Source organism: Pongo pygmaeus, chromosome 6 (assembly GCF_028885625.2).
Source record: "Pongo pygmaeus isolate AG05252 chromosome 6, NHGRI_mPonPyg2-v2.0_pri, whole genome shotgun sequence".
NCBI lineage: Eukaryota > Metazoa > Chordata > Mammalia > Primates > Hominidae > Pongo > Pongo pygmaeus.
The window spans coordinates 155,856,288-155,869,427 of NC_072379.2; the positions used below are offsets into that span (position 1 = coordinate 155,856,288).

Consider the following 13,140-nt stretch of genomic DNA (forward strand, 5'->3'; position numbering starts at 1 on the left):
TTTTAAGTATATTCGTTTCCCAGTGCTGCCACAACAAATTAGTACAAACTGGGTGGGTTAAAACAAAAGAAATGTATTCTCTCAGTGTCCTGGAGGCCAGAAGTCCAAAATGGCACTGTTGGCAGGGTTCTACGGAAGAATCCTAACTTACCTTTCCCTGGTGGTTCCTGGCATTGCTTAGCTTGTGGCAGTGTCACTCCAATCTCTGCCTCTGACTTCACACAACGTTCTTCTCTACGTGTGATTGTACCCTCCCTTTCCTCTTCTTATAAGGCTACCATTCATAGGATGTACAGTCAACTTTAAACCAGTATGATCTCATCTTAACTACATCTGCAATGACCCTATTTCCAAATAAGGTCAACATCCTGAGGTTCCAGGTGAATAAGAATTTTGAGATGACACAATTCAACCCAGTACATCAAGTATGTCCCTGATAGGGGAGAACTTTCATTTAGATTAGGCATCAATGAGAACGGAATCCTTCACTTATATTTGTTGTCTGGAAGACTTTTTCACAGCATCAAGCTAAGTACTTTTCATACTTTGTTCCTTATCCACTACTCACATATATTACTATGTTGATAGGTACCAGAGGTCTTTTGATAGCTTACAGTGGCTAGGCTATGGTTTGAATGTTTGTCCCCTCCAAAGCTCATGTTGAAATTTCATTTTGTTTTGTTTTTTTGAGATGGAGTCTCGCTCTGTTGCCCAGGCTGGAGTGCAGTGGTGCGATCTTGGCCCACTGCAACCTCTGCCTTCCTGGTTCAAGCAATTCTCGTGCCTCAGCCTCCCAAGTAGCTGGAATTACAGGTGTGTGCCACCACACCCAGCTAATTTTTGTATTTTTAGTACAGACGGGTTTTGCCATGTTGGCCAGGCTGGTCTCAAACTCCTGACCTCAGGTGATCCACCCACCAAAGTGTTGGGATTAAAGGCATGAGTCACCGTGCCTGGCCTGTTTTTTTTATTTTTTGTTTGTTTGTTTTTTGTGTGTATTTCTTCTTTTTTATTTATTTTTATTTCAATAGCTTTTGTGGTACAAGTGGTTTTTGGTTACATGGATGAATTATATAGTGGTGAATTCTGAGATTTTAGTGCACCCACCACCAGAGTAGCCTACACTGTACCTAACGTGCAGTTTTTTTATCCCACACCCCTCCCACCCTCCGCCTCCTGAGTCTCCAGTGTCCATTATACCACTCTGTATGCCTTTGCATACTTGTATCTTAGCTTCCACTTATAAGTGAGAACATACAACATGAGTTACTTCCCTTGGAATAATGACCTCCAGTTCCATCCAAGCTGTGGCAAAAGACATTTTTTTATTCATTTTTGTGGCTGAGTAGTATTCTGTGGTATATATATACCACATTTTCTTTATCCACTCATTGGTTCATGGGCACTTAGGTTGGTTCCATATCTTTGCAGTTGTGAATTGGGCTGCAATAAACATACGTATGCATGCATCTTTTTCATATAATGACTTCTTTTCCTTTGGGTAGATACCCAGTAGTGGGATTGCTGGATCAAGGGATAGATCTACTTTTAGTTATTCAAGGAATCTTCATACTGTTTTCCATAGAAGTTGTGCTAATTTACATTCCCACCAGCAGTGTATAAGCGTTCTCCTTTCACCACATCAATGCCAACATCTGTTGTTTTGTTACTTTTTAGTATTGGTCATTCTTGCAGGAATAAGGTGGTATCTCACTGTGGTTTTAATTTGCATTTCCCTGATGATGAGTGATGACCATTTTTTCATGTTTGTTGGCCATCTGCATATCTTCTTTTGAGAAATATCTGTTCGTATCATTTGCCCTCTTTTTGATGGGATTATTTGGGTTTTTTTCTTGCTGATTTGTTTGAGTTCCTTGTAGGTTCTGGATACTAGTCTTTTGTTGAGAATTCTTCATACTGTTTTTACAACCTTTTGTAAATCTGAAATTATTTTAAACTGAAAAGTTAGAAATATGATTTTTTATTGATGGGCGTGGAAAATAGGTTTGGTTAAGGATGGCGTGTCCTAGCGCAGGTCAGATGGATCTGGAGGTGCTGGAAGATCTGTGTGTTGGAGTCACACAAGGTGGAGGGGACCTGTTCCCACAGTGACGCCAGGGGAGATATTTGATGCTCTCTTCCTCTGAACTTCTGCTAACAAGCTCGTTGTCTTCTAGAAAACAGCGTGGCTCACGAATGTGTGGAGACTTGGAATAATGTCATACAGCAGTTTAGTGAAGATCTTCTGTTGTGCCTGTGTGGTTTATGTAGATGACCAAATAGTTTCATCATAATCAATCTTAAGAGTTTTATCAGGAAAAATTTAAATTAGATATAAAGAGGAACATCCCAATTTGGAAAATAAGTAAAGTTATTAAGGAAAATAAATGAGACCTTTTTTCAGGACCTCTTTATGGAAAAAATCTTGATTGTGCATATCAGTTACTAATGACATTGAACCATATGCTCTTTACTATCTATACGTAATATTCCACTTGGATTTCTGTCTTTTCTTGCTGATTTACTGGAGTTCTTTGCATATTCTACATAGTAATCTCTTGTTGATTTAGCCATTGAAAATATCTTCTGTTCTTTTACCATCTTTTGAATTATATCTGTCGTTTTATATTGAATACAATTTTCATTCTGATTAATATTAAAGGCATTGTTTTGTTTTGTTTGTTTTTTTCACTTTATTGCTGTTTGGGGGAGACTTAAGATATACTTCACCATTCTGAGAGTGCAAAGATTTTTCTACATTTTCTTTATTTATTTACCTTTAACCTTTTACCTTTCACATTTAGATGTTGCCACAGTTTGTTTTGCTTATGATGCTGGGAATATCGACGAGGTTAAAGTGTGTTCTGTTCTCTCCTTCCGAGGCTTCTGCTTCTATGTCAGTATTGCACTGTTTTGATTAATAGATGTTTTGATTAATAGAGTCTTGTAAGAAAATGTGGCACATATACACCATGGAATACTATGCAGCCATAAAAAATGATGAGTTCATGTCCATTGTAGGGACATGGATGAAATTGGAAATCATCATTCTCAGTAAACTATTGGAAGGACAAAAAACCAAACACTGCATGTTCTCACTCATAGATGAGAATTGAACAATGAGAACACATGGACACAGGAAGGGGAACATCACACTCTGGGAACTGTTGTGGGGTGGGAGGAGGGGGGAGGGATAGCATTAGGAGATATACCTAATGCTAAATGACGAGTTAATGGGTGCAGCACACCAGCATGGCACATGTATACATATGTAACTAACCTGCACATTGTGCACATGTACCCTAAAACTTAAAGTATAATAATAATAATAAAATAGAGTCTTGTAATATGTCTTAATAGCTGCTAGGAAAAGATGTTTCCTCTTTTTTTTCCTCTAAAACTGCCTCATTTTCTACATAAAATTCTGCTGGAGATTTTTTTCGAATTGGATTTGTAGATGGGGGAAATAGCATATTTACAATGTTATCATCTGATCCACAAATATGGTGGCATCTCACACCATTTAGGTCTTTTTGTCTCCGATTCCTAGGGGTTTTCTGAGTAAGTCAGTTGATCTCTGCAGTGATTCTTATTGTCTGTGCCTTTCTATTTTTATGCCCCTTCTTTTTTTTCCCTGCTTTTTTTTTTTTTATCTGGCCAGGATCTCCTGAGCTGTGGTGAAAACAAGTAGTAATACCTAGCATTTCCGTCTCGTTCCTGAGCCTAACGCATTTCATTTCCCTACTTATGTGATGTTTGCCCTTTGTTTATTGTTGTTTTGTGTTGTTTGTTGGCCTTTATCTAATTATAAAGTTTCCCTTTTAGCAAGTTGCTACAGGTTTTTAAACTCATTAATAGGTGTACTTTTTTAAATGCTTTTTTTCCTGCAACTTTTTAGATGAGCATGTTTGTTGTGGGTTTTCTCCTTGAGTTCATTTGTGCTGTAAATTACAGTGACAGACTCTGATGTTGAATCTTCGTGCATAGCTTGAATAAACCCTACTTGCCCGCGGTGTTTTTCAGATTCACTGTTGCATTCTGATAACTAATTCTTGTTCAGGATGTTTGACGTTTAACCATGGACTACTCAGGACTATGATTGTCCTTGTCTAGTTTTATTATCAAAGCCATATAAGCTTCACCAAATAAGTTGGGCAGTGTTCCCTCTTTTTCAGGATTCTGGAATAACAGAAAATAGGGATGATATGTTCCTTAAAAGTTTGGGGTAACTCACTTGTAAAATCATCTGGGCCTGAGGCTGTTTTTTTCCTTTAAGTGGGGTGAGGAGAGGTGATGGGTTAGGATGCATTTGGCTGCAAACATAGGAGCAACACACTGAAAGTGATGTAAACCTTAATGGTGTGTGTCGTTGTTCACAGCAGTTCTGGTTTGGTGGCTTATTGATGTTTGCCGGGACCAGCCTCCTTCCGGTGCTGCCGTCGGGAGGTGCTGCCCCGTGCGTGGACACAAGAGGGTGCACAGCCCCAGGGTCAGTCCTCAACGACAAGGGACGAGCCGGAAAGGCAGGGGAGAAAGCTCCCAACAGACCTTCCTTCCGCTTCACCTGAGATGGTCACATGCCCATTGATAGTCTAAAAATTGGCAAAGGGTAGCAAGACTTCCATGACGTGCTTAGATCCATCAAGAGACCTCTGTGAGGTGGAGCCCATTTCCACTGACGCGCAGTGTGGTTCTAAAGGCAAGATGGGCGCTGGACGTGCTATTGATTTTAAACATTATTGCATTGTGGCCAGAGAGCACAGCAGTTTGCTGAAATCTGTCAATACAATTTACCTATTCTCCCTCCCGTTCTAAGGTCTTGATTAGTTTATAAATATAAGGCCAGGTTTGCATGATGGGGAGATGTGAATGTTTGAAGTTGAGGCAGTTGACACTGACCATAGCAGAGTCTGGATTGTACAGCAAGTGCCCACCCAAGTCTAAGAGGAGGGGTGACGCTGGGGGCCCTGCCTCTCCCTGCTCCCACACCTTGAGCCAAAGGCAAAGAGCTGGCCTGAGGCAGCGCCCCTCCTGCTCAACCTCAGTCTCAGCCTCTTCAGTCTTACTGTTACTTTGTTTCTCTGCAGGCCAGGTGCTCTCTCACTAATGGCCATCTGCACATCCTTTTCCTCCATCTAGAAAACCTCCCCCTTCACCTGCTGCTGTTACTCTTAACCCTGCGGGTCTCCATTTAATTCCACTTTGGTCAAGTAACCTTCTCTGGGGTCACAGCCCCATGCGTCCTTCACACCATTCTCCATAGCGATCATCACACTTGTAGCTCTTGATTCTTATCAGAAGATCCATGCACATAGTTTTAGAAGTAAAATTGTTCTATGAGGATTATAACAGTGTAGCATTCCCCTGACCCATTTTGGGCATTACTCTAAGGCAGCCATTTTCAAATCCTCTGGTTCATTCTTCTGGTATTATTTTTAATATTTCTTTCTTTTTTTTTTTTTTTGACACAGTCTTGCTCTGTCACCCAGGCTGGAGTGCAGTGGTGCAATCTCGGCTCACTGCAACCTCCACCTCCCAGGTTCAAGTGATTCTCGTGCCTCAGCCTCCTGAGTAGCTGGGATTACAGGTGTGCGCCACCACACCTGGCTAATTTTTGTATTTTTAGTAGAGACGGGGTTTCACCATGTTGGCGAGGCTGGTCTTGAACTCCTGACTTCAGGTGATCCACCCACCTCGGCCTCTCAAAGTGCTGAGATTACAGGCGTGAGCCACCATGCCCAGCCCTATTTTTAATATTTCTAAATAACATGTCTACGCTGCTGTTTTGTTAATTTGCAGTTCTGGATATCTCTTCTTACTGTAGAAGATCGAGATTTAGCGTATTGTTTTCATAACTTGTGGTTAGACTAATAACATTCAGTGGTTAGACTAATAACATTCAGTGTTTACTCTGTTACAATTCCGTGACTTCACTCACAGCTGAGCAATGTGGTGGTCTATATTAGTTTCCTTCTGAGACATTTTTCTATTTTACCTGAAGTTATGTCTTATTTTTTCACGTTTTAGTTTCCTCTATCATCACTCATCACTGATTCATCCCTAAAATCTCCTCCAGAAATACATTATCTCAATACATTAAAATATACCAGGGCACTTTATCGATGGGGACGTTGCTTCTGGAATCTTCCGTGGTCCCCCCCCCCCGACCCCTCCCCGGGCTCCCTCTTGAGCAGCATCCCGGCACCCCGGGCTCTCTCCTTGGATTCTCTCTCCCTGGACCTCCAGGCGGCCTCCTCCTTGGTTTCTTCCCTCGTGGTGGTGACGTTCCTGTGTCAGAAGCTCCCTGGGGGAGTGCAGAGGAGACCCACGCAGAAGCTCCCATGCGCAACAATGTCTTCGCTCTTTTCTCACACTTGATTGATAGCGGATAAGGAATCTTGATATGGAGATCTTTCCTTCCTCTGAATTTTGAAGGAATTGTCTTCTCCTGTCTGTTGTGCTGTGGATGAGTCTGATGCAGTTCTGATTCCTGATCCTTTTGTGAGGCCTGTTTTTTTGAGTCTGCTTTCTGTCTCCGAGATTCTCACAGTGATGGGATTCGGTGTTCTGAATACTTGCTGGGCCCTCTCAGACCAGAAGCTCATGTCCTTTGCTTCTGGGAGATGTTTTGGACTATTTTCATTAAAATTTTTACTCCCTATTTTCCGTGTTTTTTTCCTAAAATGCCAGTTTTTCAGATGTCACAACAACACCTAGACTGGTCCCTTGATTTTCTTATTTTCGGTCCCTTGATTTTCTTATTTTCTGTCTCCTGATATATGTTTTTCTGTGAGATTACAGACACGTGCCACATAGCAATGTTTCAGTCAACAACAAACCACAGTGGTCCCATAAAGTTATAATGGAGTTGAAAAATCCCTACCACTTCGTGACATCTTGATGACTCTGACCCTGTGTTGGCCTAGGCTAATATGTGTGTTTGTGTCTTCGTTTTTAACAAAAAAGTTAAAAAGATCTGAGAAATAGAAAAAGCTTATAGAATAAGGATATAAAGAAAGAAAATATTTTGTATAAACTAACAAATTAGCTGAGCATGGTAGTGTGTGCCTTTGGTCCCAGCTACTCAGGAGGCTGAGGTGGGAGGATAGCTTGAGCCCAGGAGATACAGGCTGTAGTGAGCTGTGATCACATCACTACGTGCTAGCCTGGACAACATAGTGTTTTAAGCTAAATGTTATTGCAAAAGAGTCAAAAAGTTAAAAATTTAAAAGTTTAGAGAGTAAAAAAGTTATAGTAAGCTAACTTTAATTTATTATTGAAGAAAATATATTTTTATAAATTTAGTGTAGCATAAGTGTAGACTGTTTATGAAGTCTACAGTGGTGTACGGTCATGTCCTAGGCCTTCACACTCACTCAGCACTCACTCACTGACTCACCCAGAGCAACTTCCAGGCCTGCAAGCTCCATTCATGGTGAGTGCCCTACACAGGTACACCATTTTTAATCTTTTATACATATTTTTACTGTACCTTTTCTGTGTTTGGATGCACAGATCCTTACCATTGTGTTACAGTTACCTGCAGTATTCAGTATAGTAACATGCTGTGCAGGTGTGTACTCTAATCAGCTGTACCGTGTAGCTTTGGTGTGTGGTGGGCTGTACGAGCTAAGCATGTGTACATATGCTGTGATGTTAGCAAGATGATGAAATCGCCTAACGGCACATTTCTTAACAACAATCGCCTGTTGTTAAGCATCTCAGGACTGTATCTTAGCTTTCTCTTCCAGCCTTTCAGTGGACATTCACATTTCTCCTCTAAAAGCCCAAGAGCTCTTTCTGTACTCAAAAGTGTCCCTTCATAGCTTCCTGTCATGTTTTGTTGATGTAACATTTTGTCTTCTATTTCTGAAGACATCCTTGTAGGTCGATGCTTTTTTATGCATTGACCCATCTTTGGGGTGCAGGGAGGTGGTGGAAGGTGAACTTTGCTTCCTGCATTTTGCCTGAGGATGTTGCAGTTGCTTTTTCAAAATGAGTGTTTCCCACCGCACTATCAGCTCAATGCCGAGACAGCACATGGTGGGTACCCACGTGTTATTGAAATAAGAACTTTATTCTGATCATGATGATAAGTCATGGGAAGTTTTTAGCAGGGGAGGTGCAGATTAATGTAGAGGCCACTGGTGGCAGAGCACGGTGAGCTGGGAGAGGCAGTGCTGAAGGCTGAGGGCTGAGGCAGGTGAGAACTGGGAGAACCTTGGGCCAATACGTGTGAACAATGAGTATTCCTCAGTTTTTCTTTCATAAAATTGGATATCACTCCTGCTTGCCTTATTGAGTTATTGGGAAATGAAATAAGATATGGGAAATGCTTTGTAAATAAAAAATAAATGTATTGAAAATGTAAGGTATTATTACCACTGACTTTTGTGCCCTCATAGAAAAACGGCATCCTATATACAGTCCACCATTTGTATCTGTGGGTTTGGCATCCACAGATTCAACCAGCCACAGATCAAAATTTTAATAAATGAATAAAAAATAACAATACAACAATATAATAAAACTAATACAAATTAAAGACAATATAGTATAACAGCTATTTACATAGCACTTGCATTAGGAATTATTGGTAATCGAGATGATTGGCAGTATACAGGAGGATATGCATGGGTTGTATGCAAATACTCCATCTTCTATCAGGGACTTGAGCATCCTCAGTACGTCCTGGAACACATTCCCTGTGGATACCAAGGGACAGCTTCTATTGTGAAATAAAGTATGTGATCTACATGTAGTTCTTTAATCTTTGTTTGCAAATGGTGTCATTAAAGTTAAAGGTGGGTGCCATATGCTAAAAGACACTCTGACTCCTGTCCTGTGCTGTCTTACTTTAGCACAGAAGTTGGGCCTCATTGGGCCTCCACCACCTCCACTGTCATCAGATGAATGGGAGAAGGTGAAACAGCGCTCCCTCCTGCAAGGGGACTCCGTGCAGCCATGCCCCATCTGTAAAGAAGAATTCGAGCTTCGTCCTCAGGTGTTTAGCATACGAGGGTGAGCTAGAGAGCTCGTGGGCTGTTTCCTAGGGACGAGGCCCAGAGCTGAAGCCTAAGATTCCAAGCTTCCTTTTTCCAGTTTCATCCTCCTGTGTGAGCCTCACACACTTCCATTTTGTTTTCCATTAATTAAAGTGTGTGAAGAGCTAAACACTCTCATTAGTTTTGTTTGTTTACTAACTGGTATTCTCAAGTACTAAAGTTTGTACAAAAGGAATGTTTCCGTTCAACAGGCCCCATGCGGCTGTGCAGACAACTCGGGGGCTTCCCAGGAGCAGCTGTGTCCCAGCGCGGGAAGGATGAAAGCAGAGGAACTCTTGTTTTGTGATTTGAGTCAGAAAAGAAAAAAAAAAAAAAACTGTGCTTGAATGTCTCCAAAGAATTTGTGAGAGAATCTTTAAGAAAAGTAAAATCTTTTAATGATTTTTATTCATGAAACTTTACCATAGTAAGATTGATGATACTACTCCGGGTTAACAGATAATACACACACACACACACACACACACACATATAAGATTGATGATACTACTCTGGGTTAACAGATAATACACACACACACACACACACACAAGATTGATGATACTACTCTGGGTTAACAGATAATACACACACACACACACACATATATATAGAGAGAGAATGCATATAGGGTTTTTTCTATACATATTTTGTCTGCCTAACTAAACTGTTGTCCCCTGAAGTTAGGGACACTTAGATTTATCAGAAGTGTGTGTGTGCACGCACGTGCATGCGTGGTTGCACTGTAACAATTTCCCATGCAGTGTGGCATTACGCTTCCTGCATAGCAGGCCCTCAGAGATTTGCTGAGAAAACACAGCAAATACAGTTAAAATCAGCCTTGGAGTTTGTAGCCTAGGAACCCAGGCTTATTACAATCTGGGCAAATGAACTCTGAGTCTTCGTTGAATTTGAGTAGGTTTCATCAGCAGGAAAGCTCACAACAGTTACACTTCTATTCACTAATTTGAATTCATAAGTTACTTTAGACATACTTATTATATTCCAGTTCTCTATCAGGACCTAATCTTACACATGTGAAAGTTGGGTATTTTGGACAGATTTTAGCCCTGAAACCACAAATTGTCTAGGATAATTCAGTATCTTAATGTAGCAAAACTGTGAATTAAGCCAGAGGGTGTCTTTCTGGCTAAGCAACCTCTTACTTATACTAAAATATCAAACCCGGTGTGTCTGTATGAAGAATGAAAAATGAAAGTTAGTATCTTATGGGGATCAGGGTGTACCCTGCCCAACATTTCTTTCTGATTTTTATAAATTTCTCACTAAATTCTATTATTTTTATTTGGTTTTGATATAAGACCTATCCTGTATATTTTGCATTTCCAATGATCGTTTCCATGTTCAGTTTTTTCCTTAGTTATAAACAATAGTTGGCATTTTTACAACGTTTAATGATTTCAGAGGGCCTTCAATTAATTTCATATAGTAGGCATTCTGCCCATTTAGCAGATGAGGAAATAAAAAACAATTCAAATGATTCATAGTAGGCCAATTCAGAAAGTACGAGAGTCCTGCTGGAATCCAATCCTAACTTCTAGGCCATTTTTAGTGTGTTTTCCATTACTTAATCCTTGATTTTTATTACGTCAGAGTTTGCTAATAACAAATATTTGTGGACATTTAAAAAGATAACACTTTAATATACTGAAGTCTAGTGTTACTCAATATAGATAGAATATATGTTGATAAAACACTGAAAAGTATTCTATAAAGAATGAATTAAGTATAGAAAAGATTGCTATTAAAGGGTGGTAATGAAAAAGGACCCTATTACTGAGTTTATTCAATTCAGACTTACTCTTGGCAATAAGTTTCAAGAAAAGGTTTTACAACTTTCTGAGTTCTACTTATTTCTGTATTTCTTCCATTTAAGAAGAAAAGCATACATTGAGTGAAGGCAGGTGGGATTCACTTTAAAAACTGTTAAGTTTTCCCCACAGCAGGCATCCTGGGCCGGCTGAGATTGAAACCTCACCCAGGAGTGCCCCAGACTGCGGCCACCCAAGTCAGATTCTGACAAAAAGGGAAAACCTTCGCCTCCCCCCACCGCTTTGCTCAGTCTCACAAGTTTCTCCCTCTTTCCTCCCCATTGCTGAAAGCAGCCCCTCCCCAAGGAAAGCAGGAGCCTGGCCTTTGTGTGGCAGCGCGCAGGGCCTGGCGCTGGTGGGCTGGCGGCTCTGTCCCTTCTACTAAGTACCCACTGCCTTCTTCTTCATTTGGTCTAGGCTTCAGTCTTTTGCCGCAGCCCAGTATATCACTGTTGAGTGGGGAATTTGGGTCACGGAAAGGTGACGTTTTCTTGTGAGCACACTTTCCCTGCATTTAAAAAAGAAAAAAGACTCCTATGGCTCCATGATTTGTTGCTATTTAAATTTAAGACTGTCAGAATTATATCTCAATAGAGCTATGATTTCACAAAAATTGGGGGGCATAACTGAGCTGAACAAAGACCTAAATGGTATTTACTTAGTGTTTCCCTGGCCCCACTGGACAGGCCTCCCTCCTCACCCCTCCAGTTTGTAGTCACTGCCCGCATCTAAGGGAAACTTTCATTTTGTCATTGTTTCGCTCTTAAGTATACACTTATTTTAATAATTAAATATCAAACTTCATGTGTTTATTTGATATTTCAGATCATTAATTTTTCTTATTTAGAGTATATACTCGTGCTGTGCTAAACAAACGATAAATAGTATAAGTATCAAAGTTATTAAATTGCTTTTTTAAAGAAATAATACAGCTTACCTTCTAAGCATTCAGGATTTTAACTGTTGGATACATGCTGCTTCTCTTTTGTAAACTTCAATGTCGTTCTGTTTCCTCATGAACAGGTGCTGCTTTCATGCTCCCATGTGTTCCACAAAGTAAGTCTGCCCCTCACGCCTGCCCAGGTGCTCCACACGTCGCTCTTACAGCGCAGAGAAACCATAGCTATTTTCAAGGCTCCTAAGAAGAGCCATTTATTTTATTCATCACCACCATCTATAGTTAAAGAAACATGACTGTAGGCTACAGTACAACTCATCCTATTTTGAAAATCATGAGTTTTGTGACAAAAGAACCACAAATGTTTATGTAACAGATTGTTGTCAGTAATGCATGTCAAAGTGACAGCTAAATTCACATGATCGATCTGCATGTGGCCCCATACACACGCGTGACTCACCTTTGTGCTAGTGATTTCAGAAGTGTTTGATGTCTCTGCATGTATATTCTTGTAAGAAATCATTTTTGGAACAGGTTTCGTGAGGAAGGTGGTAGCACCTGATGAAACCTCCTCACTTTATAACCTAAATTGGGCTGAGTCTCATAGTTATGGGAGAAAAGAACACTATAATTAGAACACTAACATTGGAAGTAAAAACGTTGTTTATAAGTAATTACTTGTAAAATTTTAAGTGAAATGTTTTTCTTCAGGCATGTCTTCAGGCTTTTGAAAAGTTCACAAATAAGAAAACCTGCCCTCTCTGTAGAAAGAACCAGTATCAAACCCGAGTGATACACGATGGGGCCCGCCTGTTCAGAATCAAGTGTGCGACCAGGTGAGGATGCCAGGCCCATTTGGCGCCAAGCAGACACTTACAGATCAGGCTATGACAACTAACTTGTTTTTTAAATAGTGGGATTTTATCTCTCTTCTTGGCCACCATAATTTCCCCAGGGCCTTGTACAGCACAGGGCTTATAACAACTACTGAAGTACTGGTTGACATAGAGTCATCATAAATTAGTCATTTCCAAATATCTGTGTTTTAGAATCCAAGCCTACTGGAGAGGATACGTTGTTAGAAAGTGGTACAGAAACCTGAGGAAAACAGTACCTCCCACAGACGCCAAGTTAAGAAAAAAATTCTTTGAAAAAAAGGTAGGTAGAGATCATTATGTTCTCCAGGTATGGTCTCTGTGCGGGTGATTCACTTGGGGTCAGGAAGGCTAACAGAGGTGGTAAAACTTTGAGGCTTACTTCACTTTGAGGGCTTTTTAAAAATGGTTGAGATGCTGCTAAAAATCCTGTTTAACTTAAGTTGGCTTTCCAACCTAGATGGTAAAATACTTTTAGACTTTCTTTTCTA

General features: G+C 40.4%; 1 protein-coding gene across 20 annotated transcripts in view; it reads left to right on the forward strand.

The window, feature by feature from the left end:
• Nucleotides 1-13,140, forward strand: part of RNF32 (ring finger protein 32) — a 37,717-nt gene that overhangs the window by 6,004 nt on the left and 18,573 nt on the right. For 19 of the 20 annotated variants that reach the window (XM_054494897.2, XM_054494917.1, XM_054494914.2 and 16 more), the window contains 4 exons: nucleotides 8,862-9,004; nucleotides 11,900-11,932; nucleotides 12,486-12,610; nucleotides 12,824-12,932. In XM_054494897.2, the coding sequence (XP_054350872.1) occupies nucleotides 8,862-9,004; nucleotides 11,900-11,932; nucleotides 12,486-12,610; nucleotides 12,824-12,932 (410 nt within the window). Of the gene's footprint in view, nucleotides 1-6,343; nucleotides 8,044-8,861; nucleotides 9,005-11,899; nucleotides 11,933-12,485; nucleotides 12,611-12,823; nucleotides 12,933-13,140 lie in introns of those variants that run through there. The other variant, XM_063668048.1, reaches the window with a different exon arrangement.